At 36.6% G+C, this 16694-nt stretch overlaps 1 protein-coding gene across 2 annotated transcripts in view; it reads left to right on the forward strand.

Annotated features, from left to right (window-relative positions):
* The window catches only part of LOC127430229 (CUE domain-containing protein 1-like), a 55279-nt gene extending 38707 nt beyond the window's left edge, over positions 1 to 16572 (forward strand). For both annotated transcript variants that reach the window (XM_051679862.1, XM_051679863.1), the window contains exons 3-11: positions 5639 to 5766; positions 6444 to 6570; positions 8631 to 8853; positions 9204 to 9272; positions 9983 to 10072; positions 11171 to 11264; positions 11621 to 11679; positions 11840 to 11909; positions 13746 to 16572. In XM_051679862.1, coding sequence (XP_051535822.1) covers positions 5639 to 5766; positions 6444 to 6570; positions 8631 to 8853; positions 9204 to 9272; positions 9983 to 10072; positions 11171 to 11264; positions 11621 to 11679; positions 11840 to 11909; position 13746 — 861 coding nt within the window. In that variant the 3' untranslated portion in view covers positions 13747 to 16572. The remainder of the gene's footprint in view (positions 1 to 5638; positions 5767 to 6443; positions 6571 to 8630; positions 8854 to 9203; positions 9273 to 9982; positions 10073 to 11170; positions 11265 to 11620; positions 11680 to 11839; positions 11910 to 13745) is intronic.
* Positions 16573 to 16694: the final 122 nt, after the last annotated feature.

A 16694-nucleotide genomic window follows, 5' to 3' on the forward strand; every position in this document is an offset into this window, starting at 1 on the left:
TACAAAAGATCTAAATACTGTTCATGCATGTTTTCATAGCTGGCTAATGATAATGACCTGATTGCATTGCTATAATGGAAATCACATTGACCCTCTTGCTCATTGGGTCTCATTTATTAACTGCGCACATGTATATACAGGTGCATCTCAATAAATTAGAATGTCATGGAAAAGTTCATTTATTTCAGTAATTCAACTCAAATTGTGAAACTCGTGTATTAAATAAATTCAATGCACACAGACTGAAGTAGTTTAAGTCTTTGGTTCTTTTAATTGTGATGATTTTGGCTCACATTTAACAAAAACCCACCAATTCACTATCTCAAAAAATTAGAATGTGGTGACATGCCAATCAGCTAATCAACTCAAAACACCTGCAAAGGTTTCCTGAACCTTCAAAATGGTCTCTCAGTTTGGTTCACTAGGCTACACAATCATGGGGAAGATTGCTGATCTGACAGTTGTCCAGAAGACAATCATTGACACCCTTCACAAGGAGGGTAAGCCACAAACATTCATTGCCAAAGAAGCTGGCTGTTCACAGAGTGCTGTATCCAAGCATGTTAACAGAAAGTTGAGTGGAAGGAAAAAGTGTGGAAGAAAAAGATGCACAACCAACCAAGAGAACCGCAGCCTTAGGATTGTCAAGCAAAATCGATTCAAGAATTTGGGTGAACTTCACAAGGAATGGACTGAGGCTGGGGTCAAGGCATCAAGAGCCACCACACACAGACATGTCAAGGAATTTGGCTACATTTACAGTTGTTGTATTCCTCTTGTTAAGCCACTCCTGAACCACAGACAACGTCAGAGGCGTCTTACCTGGGCTAAGGAGAAGAAGAACTGGACTGTTGCCCAGTGTTCCAAAGTCCTCTTTTCAGATGAGAGCAAGTTTTGTATTTCATTTGGAAACCAAGGTCCTAGAGTCTGGAGGAAGGGTGGAGAAGCTCATAGCCCAAGTTGCTTGAAGTTCAGTGTTAAGTTTCCACAGTCTGTGATGATTTGGGGTGCAATGTCATCTACTGGTGTTGGTCCATTGTGTTTTTTGAAAACCAAAGTCACTGCACCCGTTTACCAAGAAATTTTGGAGCACTTCATGCTTCCTTCTGCTGACCAGCTTTTTAAAGATGCTGATTTCATTTTCCAGCAGGATTTGGCACCTGCCCACACTGCCAAAAGCACCAAAAGTTGGTTAAATGACCATGGTGTTGGTGTGCTTGTCTGGCCAGCAAACTCACCAGACCTGAACCCCATAGAGAATCTATGGGGTATTGTCAAGAGGAAAATGAGAAACAAGAGACCAAAAAATGCAGATGAGCTGAAGGCCACTGTCAAAGAAACCTGGGCTTCCATACCACCTCAGCAGTGCCACAAACTGATCACCTCCATGCCACGCCGAATTGAGGCAGTAATTAAAGCAAAAGGAGCCCCTACCAAGTATTGAGTACATATACAGTAAATGAACATACTTTCCAGAAGGCCAACAATTCACTAAAAATGTTTTTTTTATTGGTCTTATGATGTATTCTTATTTTTTGAGATAGTGAATTGGTGGGTTTTTGTTAAATGTGAGCCAAAATCATCACAATTAAAAGAACCAAAGACTTAAATTACTTAAGTCTGTGTGCATTGAATTTATTTAATACACGAGTTTCACAATTTGAGTTGAATTACTGAAATAAATGAACTTTTCCACGACATTCTAATTTATTGAGATGCACCTGTATATGTGCGGGGGAAAAAATCCTATGTCTGAATGTTTTCATACAGAAATCATGATTCACGGAGTAAAAGAAGTGCTTTTATTTTTTCTAAATTGAAAGGGTTAGTTCACCTAAAAATTAAAATTATCTCATCATTCACTCACCCTCATCACATCCCAGATGTGTATGACTTTCTTTCTTCAGCAGAACACAAACAAAGATTTTTTGAAAAATATCTTAGCTCTGTAGGTCCATAGAGTGCCAAGTGAATGGTGATCAGGCCTTTGTAGCTCAAAAATCACATAAAGGAAACCATATGACTCCAGTGTTTAAATATATGTCTTCAGAAGCAATATAATAGGTGGGTGAGAAACGGAACAATATTTAAATCCTTTTTTTCTCTAAATCTTCACTTTAACTTTCATTTCAGATGTGAAAGTGAAACTAAACAAGCCCCACATGAGACTTTCAGATGTAAAAGTGAAAGTGGAGATTTAGAGAGAGAAAAAATATTTGATCTCTTTCTCACCCACACCTATTATATCACTTCTAAAGATATGGATTTAACCACTGGAGACTTATGGATTACTTTATGTTTCCTTCATGTGATATTTGGAGCTACAAACGTCTGATCACTAGGGGTGTGACAAAACATGACGATATTTCTCGTTGAGGTGAAAAGCTGTCTCATGATATCAGCATGACAGAGTGTGAGGGTGAAATTAGCATAGAAGATGCCCCTGCCACTTTTAAATCGTTTGTGTGGCAGCATTTTAGGTACCCGGTGGAAACAATAAATGGCGACAGAGTGACAGACAAGACACAAACAAAGGCTGTGTCTCGTTTGGAAGGCTGCATCCTCGTTTCAAAATTTTTTTTTATTTTATTATTTTGTATCTATTGTCAATGCCTTTCATGTATATGCACTTACGTTTATACAATTGTTAACCTTTTTTGCATTCCCAATAAAAAATAAATAAATAAATGAAACGAGACAGCCTCGATGATGTATGCGGCCGACAAATGTGACCTCCAGAGGATGCAGCCTTCCAAACGAGACACAGCCAATGTGTAAGCGCTGTAAGAAAATAGTGCCGTACACTACGGGTAACACAAGCACTATACAGAACCACCGCAGCTCTCAACTAAAATCAACCAGGTCTGAAGAGACTCATGAGAAATCATACAGGAGAGAAGCCAGTCAGTTGAGTTTGTGGCAAAACCTTTTACAGTGCTTGCATATTGTTCTTTTACTGCATATGATAATTCATACTCAGAAAGTAGAACTGAAGTGACATTCATTACAAGATTATTAGTTAAAGCATTTCAAAATGCACCTGCATTGTTTTGCATTTTGTGACTTTCAGTCGAATAAAAGACTATTTTTCCAGTCATGTACACTACCGGTCAAAAGTTTTGAAACACTTGACTGAAATGTTTCTCATGATTTTAAAATTCTTTTGATCTGAGGGCATATGCTTAAATGTTTGAAATTAGTTTTGTAGACTATACAAATATAATTGTGCCACCATATTAATTTATTTCATTACAAAACTAACATTTATTTAAAAAAAAAAAGGTTTTGAAATTGATGACTTGGACCAAATAATAAAGAAAAGCAGCCAATAAGTGCCCAACATAGATGGGAACTCCTTCAATACTGTTTAAAAAGCATCCCAGGGTGATATCTCAAGAAGTTGGTTGAGAAAATGTCAAGAGTACATGTCTGCAAATTCTAGGCAAAGTGTGACTACTTTGAAGATGCTAAAATATAACACAGTTTTGATTTATTTTGGATTTTGTTTAGTCACAACATAATTCCCATAGTTCCATTTATGTTATTCCATAGTTTTGATGACTTTACTATTATTCTAAAATGTGAAGAAGAAAAATTATAATAAAGAATGAGTAAGTGTTTCAAAACTTTTGACCGGTAGTGTATACAGTGTTAAAATATTGTCTCGTTCTCGTGAACCCAGTATCGTGTATCGTCTCATCTCGTGAGCTAAGTGTATCGTCACACCCCTACTGATCACCAATTACTTTCATTGAATGGACCTACAGAGTTGAGATATTTTTCTAAAAATCTTTATTTGTGTTCTGCTGAAGAAAGTAAGTCATACACATCTGGGATGGCATGAGGGTGAGTAAATTATGAGATAATTGTCAGTTTTGGGTGAAATATCCCTTTAAGGGTTTAGAACCGATATTTGTTTCTAAATTTAACATTTAGAACCAATTTTATTTTTAACATTTAGAACTAACTCAAACCACAAGTATGCAAAAATCACAGAATCCTGGTAGCCTTGGATATGCATTGTGCTAAGCCATGAGATTTTGCTCTTATGGAAAGAAATTGGTACTTATATTCACCAAAGGGGCATTCAACTGATCACAATGTATAGTCAGGACATTAATAACGTGAAAAATTACTATAACAGTTTGATAAAAAAAAAAAATTTCAGAACTTCTTAAACTACTTCAAAGAGTTCACATCAAAAACTCCTCCTCGTGCAGCAATGACAGCTTTGCAGATCCTTGGCATTCTAGCTGTCAGTTTGTCCAGATACTCGGGTGACATTTCACCCCACATTTCCTGTAGTACTTGCCATAGATGTGGCTGTCTTGTCGGGCACTTCTCACACACCTTACAGTCTAGCTGATCCCACAAAAGCTCAATGTGGTTAAGATCCATAACACTCTTTTCCAATTATCTGTTGTCCAATGTCTGTGTTTCTATGCCCACTCTAACCTTTTCTTTTTGATTTTCTGTTTCAAAAGTGGCTTTTTCTTTGCAATTCTTCCCATAAGGCCTGCACCCCAGAGTCTTCTCTTTACTGTTGTACATGAAACTGGTGTTGAGCGGGTAGAATTCAATGAAGCTGTCAGCTGAGGACATGCGAGGCATCTATTTCTCAAACTAGAGACTCTGATGAATTTATGCTCTTGTTTAGTTGTACATCTGGCCTTCCACATCTCTTTCTGTCCTTGTTAGAGCCAGTTGTCCTTTGTCTTTGAAGACTGAATCTTCAGTTTTTTGGCAATTTCAAGCAATGTATAGCCTTCATTCCTCAAAACAATGATTGACTGACAAGTTTCTAGAGAAAGCTGTTTCTTTTGACCTGATATTGACCTTAAGACTATTGCATACTGTGGCAACTCAAACACAAAGACAATGTTAATCTTCATTTAACGAACCAAATAGCTTTAAGCTGTGTTTGATATTATGGCAAGCGATTTTCTAGTACCAAATTAGCAATTTAGCATGATTACTCAAGGATAAGGTGTTGGAGTGATAGGTGCTGGAAATGGGGCCTGTCTAGATTTGATCAAAAATGACTTTTTTCAAATAGTGATGGTGCTGTTTTTTTACATCAGTAATGTCCTGACTATACTTTGTGATCAGTCGAATGCCACTTTGTTGAATTAAAGTATCAATTTCCTTCTGAAACAGTAAAATCTGTACATTATTCCACACTTTTGGCCACCAGTGTGTATATAAGGCAGATTATTATTGTTAAAAATTAAATAACAAATTGATTCTACAATAAGTATCATTTATTTCAGAGTAACAAAATTGGGATCTGGGATAGGTTCTGCTTTAAAATGCATAGTTGGCTAATAACATGATCACATATATAGTCTATAGGCCTAAGTAAAAATGACAGGCACCCATTCCCTTAATTAGAATAATCCAAATTCATCAATATTAGAACAAGGGTAAGAACAGATTGAAATGTGCATATGCACCTGTTGCGAACTGGTGGAAGTTTTACATTAGAACCTTTTTTACACACAAGTAAAATCACTGCACATTTATTAGTAGATAAGACCCATTGTCTTTTGGCTGTTGTGTTTTTTTCAATGGAAAGCCTCTAATTACATTTCCTCATGTATTTGCTTTGAGCTCAATGTTATGCTTCCACCTTTATCAGATTCTAGAGCGGACCCTCGAGCCGGACAGTTCGGACGAGGAGCCACCTCCGGTCTACTCTCCACCAACATATGACATGCACATATATGACAGGAAATACCCACATGCCCCTCCTGTTCCTCCACCCAGGTTAAAAAATGCTTTGATGTTCTCTAGTAAATGTTTCCTTTCACAAATCCAGACACTTTAAAGGGATAGTTCACCCAAAAATTTACATTTTGACCCATTTACTCACCATGTTCCAGACCCATATGACTTTATTTCTTCCGTGGAACATAAAACAAAATGTTAGGTGAAATGTTAGGAACCGACAGTCTTCATTTTCATTGTACGTATTATGCAAAAAAGAAAAGCATCAACTTTCCACAAAAGAAAGTCATATGAGATGGGTTGGTTCGTATTTGATTATTGAATTTTCATTTTTGGGTGAACTATCCCTTTAAAACTAAAAAAAGAAGGATAAATGGTAGAGATATTGGCCTTGGAAACATGTATTGGGGTCATCAGTGTTCTCAGACTACTTGTTCATTTTGTCACAGTTCTGTAATTGATGCCCCCTGGTGTCCATAAACCAAACTGCAATTTCTTTTGAGCCTTTGTGGTTCACAAAGTAGAAAAAGTCCATGAAATTCCATTTATCCACAGACATAGTCTCCATGAATTCAAATATAATGAAGGGGTCAGATAAACTGTTGGAGCTGTAACTGAATTATAAGCTTAATGTTTGCATTCTTACATGAAAGTTGTCATTTAAATAAGTGGTAGTGGGTGTATCCTGTCTGATCTCTACCTCTGCTTTCCATCAGATTTGAGGCACAGCCTCCTCCAGGACACAGGCAAGTTCAAGGTTACAAAAATTGGAATCCTCCGTTACTTGGCAACCTGCCTGATGACTTCCTGCGAATACTGCCTCAACAATTGGACAGTATACAGGTGAGAATTTAACACCAAATAACTGGCTGGGTTGTCTCATAGCCATTTTAACCCTTGTGTAAGGGCTGAATCTCAGCCTGGGAGATGTAAATCTGTAAGCCAGTTTTAAATCAGTTTGTATTTTTAGTTCTCTAGTGCTAACTTTGACCTCAAGATGTTTTTAAAGCATCCTCAAGGTATGCTGTCCAAAAACTGCTTGAAGCTATAAATGTCACTGATATTGTGGAGTTTGGGCCTTTTGATTTAGCTTCAGCTCATTTGCTATTTAGGAATATTAAAGCACTGTTAAAAGTTTAGATTGCTCCTTAACGGTTTAGGAGTTTGGGCATTAAATCATGCAAATGTAATACAGCAGTGCAGCTGGAATGTGGAAGTGCTTTTAAGTTCTTATGTTATATCATACTCTGAATGGTCAGACTAACAATAATGGCATTCTTGTTACCTTGTACTGTACATATACAGCAGTCCATCTTAAACAAGTTCAAATATAAAGTAAAGCTGCTAATGAGCATTTGGTATTCACTATTTGATAGCAATGCATTCTTGTGTTGTTGCAATTCTCACACACTGAAAGCCAGCATGCTTAAAGGAATAGTTCACCCAGAAATGAAAATTCTCTCATCATTTACTCACCCTCATGCTATCCCAGATGTGTATGACTTTCTTCTGCAGAACACAAGAAGATTTTTAGAAGAATATCTCTGCTCTGTAGGTCCATACAATGCAAGTGAATGGTGATCAAAACTTTAAAGCTCCAAAAAGCACACGAAGGCAGCGTAAAAGTAATCCTTAAGACTCAAGTGGTTTAATCCGATTGAATTGATTTTAGGTGAGAAAAGACCAAAATATATCTCCTTTTTCACTGTACATATTGCCATTGCAGTCTCTAGTAGGCACGATCATGATTTTAAGCTTGATTGCACTTCCTAGTGCTTGATGCATGATCAGAGTGCTATATGGCGCTAGGAAGTGTAATTCAGCTTGAAATCATGATCGCCAAGGAGAATGCTGATGTCAAGATTTACAGTGGAAAAGGAGATGTATACTCTGTTCTCACCCAAAACTGATTGGATCACTTCTGAAGACATGGATTTAACCACTGGAGTCATATGGATTATTTTTATGCTGCCTTCATGGGCTTTTTGGAGCTTCAAATTTTGGTCACCATTCACGTACATTTCATAGACCTATAAAGCGGAGATATTCTTCTAAAAATCTTTGTTTGTGTTCTTAAGGAGAAAGAAAGTCATACACATCTGGGATGGCATGAGGGTGAGTAAATGATGAGAGAACTTTAATTTTTGTGTGAACTATTCCTTTAATGTGAAAAAGTGTGTTCTTAGTAAAGTGAATCTCGCAAAGTATTTTTAAGGCCATAAGATTTTATTTTTTTTATTTTAATTTTTTAGCAATGTGATATTTTCATGACAAGTAAGCCCATTTTCACCTCAAATTCTTAATATCGTAATGTGAAAGATGTCATTCTCATTACCATTAGGTAATTGTAAAATATATATATATATACATCAGAAATTAAATAAAAATACTGTATTATAGTAATGAGAATCTAATGGTAATCATTATTGAGAATAACATAGTCAGGGGGAAATGTGCTTAAAATAATTGTCATAATTATAATGTCACAATGCAAAAAAATATTTTCTTACTATTATTACCAAATTTTTTTATTTTTTTTATTTTTTTTGCTTTTGGGGTGAAATATGACCTGGACATGTTCTTTTTCAGTTCAAGCCCAGAAATACCATGCTTTTTTATATCAGTTCTCTATCCATTCATTATAGCATGAATGAAACAGTTATAGTTGGAGGACAAGAATTTCTTGTGTTTAAAAGTCATCTGACCTCATTGCACTAGACTAGTGGTTCTCCTTCAGTGTTTTCAGGAACTGTTCATTTACAAAAATCTGATTAAAGGGAACTGCTTAAACACTACCCTTTTTTAAGTAAAACAGTTTATTTACTTTCAGCTGTTTACTTCTTAATGAGATGAAGTGCTTATTGTTTTTGTATATTTATTTCCCCATTTCCACTATTCTGCAGGGCTCTCAGAGTAGCATCTCCAAGCCCTCTTCCTCCTCTTGTTCCTCAGTACCTCAGGAGGACGCCACTGTGGCGGTTGCTGCGGGAACAGGCGGAGCTTCGGAGCAGGAACGCAAACTGAAGCAATATTTGCAGGATGAGCGTATTGCTCTCTTCCTGCAGAACGAGGAGTTCATGAAAGAGCTGCAGAGGAACCGAGAGTTCCTCGTTGCCTTGGAAAGAGGTAGGAAGACACTCGCCCACACACTTAACGGGACAGCAGAGCTTCCCCTCCTTCCTCCGTTCCACCTACACAAATCCAGAAGAGTGAATTATAGTGCTGATTTACTCAGCCAGCTATGAACTGTTGGGTTTTTCTCCAAGGCCATTAGGAGTGTCTGTTTATCTCAGCCAGACTTTGTATTGCTGTAACATGTCCATATTGTGCTTTTACGCACAGCTAGTCTCACAGCTATATATGTCTCAACCATCTTTCCAGAAATGAACCCCATTGGACGATTTCCTGTTCATGTAGAATGCCGAACGTCAAAGTACCAGGCAGTCTTTTCATAATACCTGCTTTCTCTGTTGTAGATCGATTGAAATACGAGTCAAAGAAATCCAAATCCAGTCATTCATCAGCTAGCATGGAGAACTCCACAGGTAGATAGTTTGTGCATGCTTGTATGTGTGAACATGTATGTCCCACTTTGTGTGCATAATGTGCCATTTCTGAAACTCTTAGTTTAGTGATTTTAACATCAAACAGGCAAAAATATCATTAATTACTTTGAAGGTTGGGACATTAGCCATATCTAGGGACCAGAATGTCATAGAGACTTGGGTTCATTTTGACTTGGGTCAGTTTGCACCTACCTAGCAACCACCCAGAAAAGCTTAGCAACCGCATGGAAATTCCCTGGCAACTTAGTTTGTATTATTATAATTAGTGATACATTAAAATATATTCCTGGCCAGGCTGATTAAACGGCCGATATTTGGCCATTTTTTCTAACTGTGTTCACTTGGCCAAATTGCACAAGTGTTAATTTTCCCTTGAAAACAAATTCTGTCTTCAAGGTTTTTTTTTTTTATTTTATTTTTTTTTAAATGAATTTGAGTTAATATTGTATATAATAAGAGTGCATTTCACTTTAGAAATGTGTACTTTTGAATTGCTTTTGTAAATTGTATTATGCAAATTCGACCATCCCGCTGTCTAGATATCGGCATCAGCCATTAAAAAAAAAAAAAACATATCTGTTGACCTCTTTTCAGTCTTCATTGGGCAAAGCTGTCATATATGTGGCTTATCTTTATGGAAATTCATGAGACACTTGAGATCCTTTACATATCTTTTTCCCTAAAAACAGGTGACCTCTATGCTTCCAGATCTGTAGAGGTCTGCACAGCAGTCTCAGATGATGCTCTGTTCAGAGACAAGCTAAAGCACATGGGGAAATGTAAGGCTCTCTTTTAAAGCATCCCAGTCCACTAGAAGATTAAGAAATTAACGAACAGAGCTTCTTAAAGGAAATTTTCCGGGTTCAATACAAGTTAACCTCAATCGACAGCATTTGTGGCATAATATTGATTACCACAAAAATGTATTTTGAATTGCCCTTCCTTTTCTCTAAAAAACCTCAAATCTGGATGACAGAGAGGCTCTTACAATGGAAGTGAATTGGGCCAATCCATAAACATTAAGATACTCACTATTTCAAAAGTATAGCCACAAGACAATATGCATGTCACTTACCTTTTCTGTATAAAGTTATATAAAATTTTAAGCTATGACAATGGAATGTCTACAAAACCTGCAACAGCTTTAAAAATGACGATTTAAACAACTTAACAGCTCAAATAATACATTAGTTTTTACAAACAAATTAATGTAAGTGGTATTATAAAATTATAAGCTTCACATTTCTGCCTTTAGTTTAAACCCTCCAAAAATTTGCCCCATTCACTTCCATTGTAAGTGCCTCACTGTAACCTCGATTTTTTTTCTGTTTTTAAAGAAAAGGAGGGACAAGTCGAAATTATTTTTTGTGGTAATCAAATCCCACAAATGCTGTCGATTAAACTCAACTTGTATTGAACTTGGAGTATTTCTTTAAAGGGATAGTTCACCCAAAAATGAAAATTCTCTCATCATTTACTCACCCTCATGTCATCCCAGATGTGTATGACTTTCTTTTTTCTGCTGAACACAAACAAAGATTTTTAGAAGAATATTTCAGCTCTGTTGGTTCTCACAATGCAAGTGAACTCAGAAGGTCCTAACAGGACATAAAGGCAGCATAAAAGTAATCCATATGATCAATATAAATCAATATTTAAGCCCTTATTTTACTATAAATCTCCACCTTTGACCAGCCGCAACCAGTAGTTGGCTGAATGTGAAGGTGAAAGTCACTTCCACACTAGAATGTGTAAGTGAAAGTGTAGATTTACAGAAAAAAAGGACTTTAATATTTGTCAGAATTTGTATTTTTATTTTTTTATTTTTTGGGGGGGTGAACTATCCATTTCACGTTTTGTTGCATTCTCAACTGCAGCGACCAGGAAGAAGCTGTTTGAAATTGCCAGAGGGTTCTCGGAAAAGACAAAGCGGAAGAAGTCTAAAAGAAGAACATTGCTGCGGCATCATTCGTATCCTTTGGCAAGTGCCAGGAATATGTCAACCTAATTCAATACAGAATGATCAGAATGACATATGACATCACATAAATTCTAAATATTGTTTGAGAAAGCATAAAATATGCAGAAATTGGGACACATTGATACATTTTAAGATCTATGAGATACTGTATTTGATAAAGGTTTAGTCATGATGCTTTATTTTTTCACTGGTGAGCAGCACTCAGTGTAGAGGATTTCTGTTTTGTGCTGTAGAGGCTGTGAATGCCCCAGCAAATGTTATAAATTATTTTTGGCACAGTAGCTTGACCTTGTGTTCAGTTGAATACATTTAGTGAATGCTGTTTACTTTGACTGCACTCTCCCAGATTGGGCACAGCCAACTCCACTGCCAACCTCCTAGATGATGTGGAAGGAAACCCATGTGGTAGGACTTTTTCCATTGTTCTTTTAAGACATCAGTGTGTTTGCTTGGGATACTTTGGTAATTTAAAATGTATTTGGATAGGTAGAGTTTTACATAACATTCTGTCCCACTAGATTAGATAATTGGGTTTAATTTTGGATGTCGGGGTGTGTATTTCCAGATGAAGAAAGTCAGCTCAGACGATTGGCTGCTCAGGAAGAGGAAGAGCCACACAAAGAACCACCATCATGGTGAGAATCCTACAACATTTACACAGTATTAGGGGTGGAAATCAGCAGGGACCTAATGATTCGATATTATATAGATTTCTTAGTCATGATATGATAATACTGCTCTTCATGTTTTTTGTATTTTTTACTCACTCATTTCACATTCATCTTCATTAGACTTAGAGTAGTTCACCCAAAAATGAAATTTCTCTCCATTTACTCACCATCATGCCATCCCAGATGTGTATGATTTTCTTTCTTCTGCTGAACACAAAATGAAGATTTTTAGAGGAATATCTCAGCTCTGTATGGCCATACAATGCAAGTAAATGGTGACCAAAACTTTGATGCTCCAAAAAACACAAAGGCAACATAAAAGTAATCCATAAGACTCCAGTGGTTAAATCCATGTCTTCTGAAGCAGTATGATAGGTGTGGGTGAAAAACAGATAAATATTGAAGTCCTTTTTTACAATAAATCATGACATCAGCACTCCTTAGCGATCATGATTTCAAGCTCGATTACACTTTCTATAGCACCATCTAGCGCTCTGTGTATGCGTCAAGCGCTAGGAAGTGTAATCGAGCTTGAAATCATGATTGTGCCTAGAGAATGCAATGGCAAGAAGTACAGTGAAAAATGAGTTACATCTTGGTCTGTTCTCACCCAAAATTGATTAGATTGCTTCAAAAGACATGGATTAAACCACTGGAGTTTTATGGATTACAGTACTTTTATGCTGCCTTTATGTGCTTTCTGGAGCTTTAAAGTTTTGGTCACCTTTCACTTGCATTGTATGGACCTACAGAGCAGAAATATTCTTCTAAAAACCTTTGTGTTCTGCAGAAGAAAAAAGTCATACATGCTGGCTACCACCCCTGGAGTTCACTAGTTCGAATCCCAGGGCGTGCTGAGTGACTCCAGCCAGGTCTCCTAAGCAACCAAATTGGCCCGGTTGCTAGGGAGGGTAGAGTTACATGGGGTAACCTCCTCGTGGTCGCTATAATGTGGTTTGTTCTCGGTGGGGCGCATGGTGAGTTGAGCGCAGATGCTGCGGTGGATGGCATGAATCCTCCACACGCGCTATGTCTCCGTGGCAACGCGCTCAACATCCACGTGATAAGATGCTCGGGTTGATGGTCTCAGACGCGGAGGCAAATGAGATTCATCCTCCGCCACCCGGATTGAGGCAAATCACTACGCGACCACGAGGACTTAATAAAAAAGCGCACTGGGAATCGGGCATTCCAAATTGGGTGAAAAAGGGGGAAAATCCCCCCCCCCCAAAAAAAAGAAAGTCATACACATCTGGGATAGCATGAGGGGGAGTAAATGATGAGAGAACTATTCCTTTAAGTGCTGAACTTTCTGCTTTACTTCACCATAGAATCATAGAAGTAGTGTAAAGCATCGGCATATCATTGTTTGCAAAAAAAATAAAAATAATTATAATAAAAAAATCTGAGTTACCATAGACTTTGTCAGTTTGAACCAGTCTGGCCATTCTCTGTTGGCCTCTCTCATCAACAAGGCGTTTCGTCCACTGAACTGCCACTTTTTTTGGATGAAATAATGTACCTTGGTTACAGTGTATTTATCATTAAACTAATACCTTTGCAGTCTAGCTGTACGAAGGACCTGTATGAACATCTTTACAAATGGAAACAAATTGTAGACTTGTATAATATAAAATATTAATTTGAAAATGTAACTAAAAATATAGGTTTATGGCGTTAGAATATCTATATACAGTATCATGACGTATCACAATGCTTTGAAATATTGATTATTTTTCCCCCATATTAACAGTAGTGACTTTGCCTCATGTTTCAACATTCATGCTTATTTCATTACAGATCCCTCTGTGCTCTTGGGAAAGTATGGTTTCCATGGTGACCTCAGAATGACCCATGGCTGATAGCTCTTTATTTCAGTGGCTCAAGTGCTTAGCTCAGTGCCAGGCAATCCAAGACTCAAGAGGAAATAAGGAAGGACTGTATATGATCATTTTGTAGCAGCCTTTTGCGACCCTGCGATTATTGTTACCTGCATTTGATTACTAATATAATTATTGTATTGTAACAGTTTGTTAATATTTGGTTTCATATGTAAAACTTAACAGATATGGTACTCATTTCCTGACCGGAAATATATCTTTTTTGTTTTATGTACCCCCTTGAACCTAATTGAAGTGAGGGGAAAAATACCTGTTTGTGATTTTTGTTGAAAAATATAATTTACTTTAGGAGTTTTTCCTCTTGTTTATGATTTGGAGAAATGCTGACTTGTCACCATTTGTAAAGAGGCAAATATTTTTGTTTATTACTGTTAATTTTCTAGCCTAAACATTTACGTGCTGGCCTTTGAGCGAGATGAAGCAATTAATGGTCAGATATTTCAGCACATTAGTATTTCCTGATTTCTTCATAGACTCTGCACATTCCCAGAGACTAGCCCATTATACTAATCTGCACATTAAACATCAAAGCTTTTTCCTCAAAGAATGTACCCCAGAATGTCAAATGTTCATTACTGACTCTCGTTCTTACAAAAGCAGTTTGTCCTGTCTTCTTTATCTTTGCTTTTAAGGAAAGAACAGCAATATTCAGGTCTCCATTCAGTCTAGAGAATTTGGGGTGCTGAATAGTCCATTTCCATTTCTGTACCAATTTTCATACAATTAAATAACAGATACAGACGAGATGGCTTTCATTAAGAGGATGGTAACCATAGGTCTCCTGCCAAGTATGAAATGCACATTTGTTGTGTATGTGTTTGCTATTACAGCTGTACACATTTCTTGATGCCAAATTTAAATTTTTACACAACTTTAAACAAGGCAAATCAATGCAGCTCCTCATCTTTTCAATGCCATATCTGTTTTGAGAACTTTGGAATACAGTTTTTTTCAAGTGTGTCTTGAAGTGGTTAGATTGTTTGATAGTTTTGACCAGTATAGTTGTCATCTAAACATGTTTTTTTTTTTTTATATTATCTTCAAAACAAACAGAACGATTTGTAATGGGTATGGGTATAGAACAATTTGAATGATGCTGTCCTTGAACCAACCAAATGCTGCTGTGTGGTTTGCCTTTCTGTGAATCACCCTGAATTATTTACCCTAATGCTGTGCTTCCACTAGGTCATGTGACAGTGTCATCAGATCTGCTGTCTAACTGTGATCAACCATTAATAATGTACCATTATGTTCCTTTTTGTGTTGTGCATCCCAGTATTGATTCAATGTAAAGTAGCCCATTGGAGGACACTGTGGGACATCAATGATCAGTTTGTTTGTAGTATATTATCCAGCAGTTAGGTCTATTAGTTGTTGTTTTTTTTTTTGTTTTTTTTTTGCAAGTCACAAATCTTTAAGTCAGTGTTACATGTACCAATGCACACAAATGTAATAACTTGTTGATTCCAGTGTTACTCATTCACCATATTTCTGATGTCCTTAATTTCACCGATATGCATATGGGGGCTTGCTAATTTTGTCTAAAGGGCATTGTTATCTATGAAATCAAAATCATGTTTTTTAAGGCACTAAATGTGTTTGTCAATAAGAAATTTACCTGTGCTCAATTGTTGCTGATTATATAGTTAGCCATAGGCATCATCAATGACATGTGTGCATAAACCTTGACCACATAATTGTGCTGTGAAGTGTTAATAGCCATAATGAAATGTGGTGGTGCCATACATATCTGTTTGAAGTTTTGTATTATTTTTATTTAGATTTTTATTTAATGATGGCACAAAGAACCAAGTCGGTAACACATAGTTACTCTGCCATACTTACTGTAAAAATGAAAAGATACATGGAATGCAAAACGATATGTTAGGCAGTATGTAAGTCTCAGTCACTATTCACTTTCATTACATTTATTTCCCCACATACAGTAAAAGTGTATGTTGATTGAGGCTGTCATTCCTGAAAAGTGTGTCTAGAGGTTTTCCAGGAGGTTCCACTGATGTGGCATCTGAAGAACCGTAAATGCTGCCTCAAATATCTTTTCGTTTTTACAGTGGTTCGCAGCGTGCACCTTTGCAGCCCGAGTTTTTCTTCCATCCCGCTTATGTTTTATCCTCTCAGGGAACTTGCTCTCATTTCATTTTCTGGTTAAAGCACAACTAAAACTGAGAAAATAAAAGGTTTGCTTTTAAGTTTCAATAATAGGCTGTGTAGCACTGCCTTTTTTAACTTTAATAAATGAAACCGTTACCATTTGTTTTCCCACCATGAGGGTGATATGAAAAATTCAAGGACTGTGTTGACTGATTGACTCTGGTGCAGTAGCAAAGTTCCATTTCTTGCTGATTTGTCCTTGTATGTTTACTTGGATTATGAAAAAAGGTCATCCTAGTTCATCTTTGGTCTTTGTATGAGAGAGATTAAATAGAAATCACTGGCAGATGAATTAAGAGAGTGTTGTGTGAGCCACATGATTTTGAGCGGCTCATATAAGTGGAATGTACTCTTTATACTTTTATAAGAGGGGAGCAACTGTATATCCTAAACAAAATTGACTTTTATTTGTTTTTTTTTTTTTTTTTTTTTTACAAAATCTGTTAAAAAGATTTAGGTTTTGCCATTTTTTTTCTGTACCCTTAGTTTATTCTGAAAAAAAAAAAAATAAATAAAAAATAAAATAAACTATTTAAATAAATAGTTGATTTTTTGTCTACTCATCCAAAAAGTGTGATTGTTTCGTATCATTTAATTTACTATTTCAAGTTCCAGACGTTTCTTATTATCAAGATGTTTATTAGCTATTGAAATAAACAATACAATTCGACAGAAG

The sequence above is a fragment of the Myxocyprinus asiaticus genome, chromosome 39, assembly GCF_019703515.2.
Source record: "Myxocyprinus asiaticus isolate MX2 ecotype Aquarium Trade chromosome 39, UBuf_Myxa_2, whole genome shotgun sequence".
NCBI classification, from domain to species: Eukaryota; Metazoa; Chordata; class Actinopteri; order Cypriniformes; family Catostomidae; genus Myxocyprinus; species Myxocyprinus asiaticus.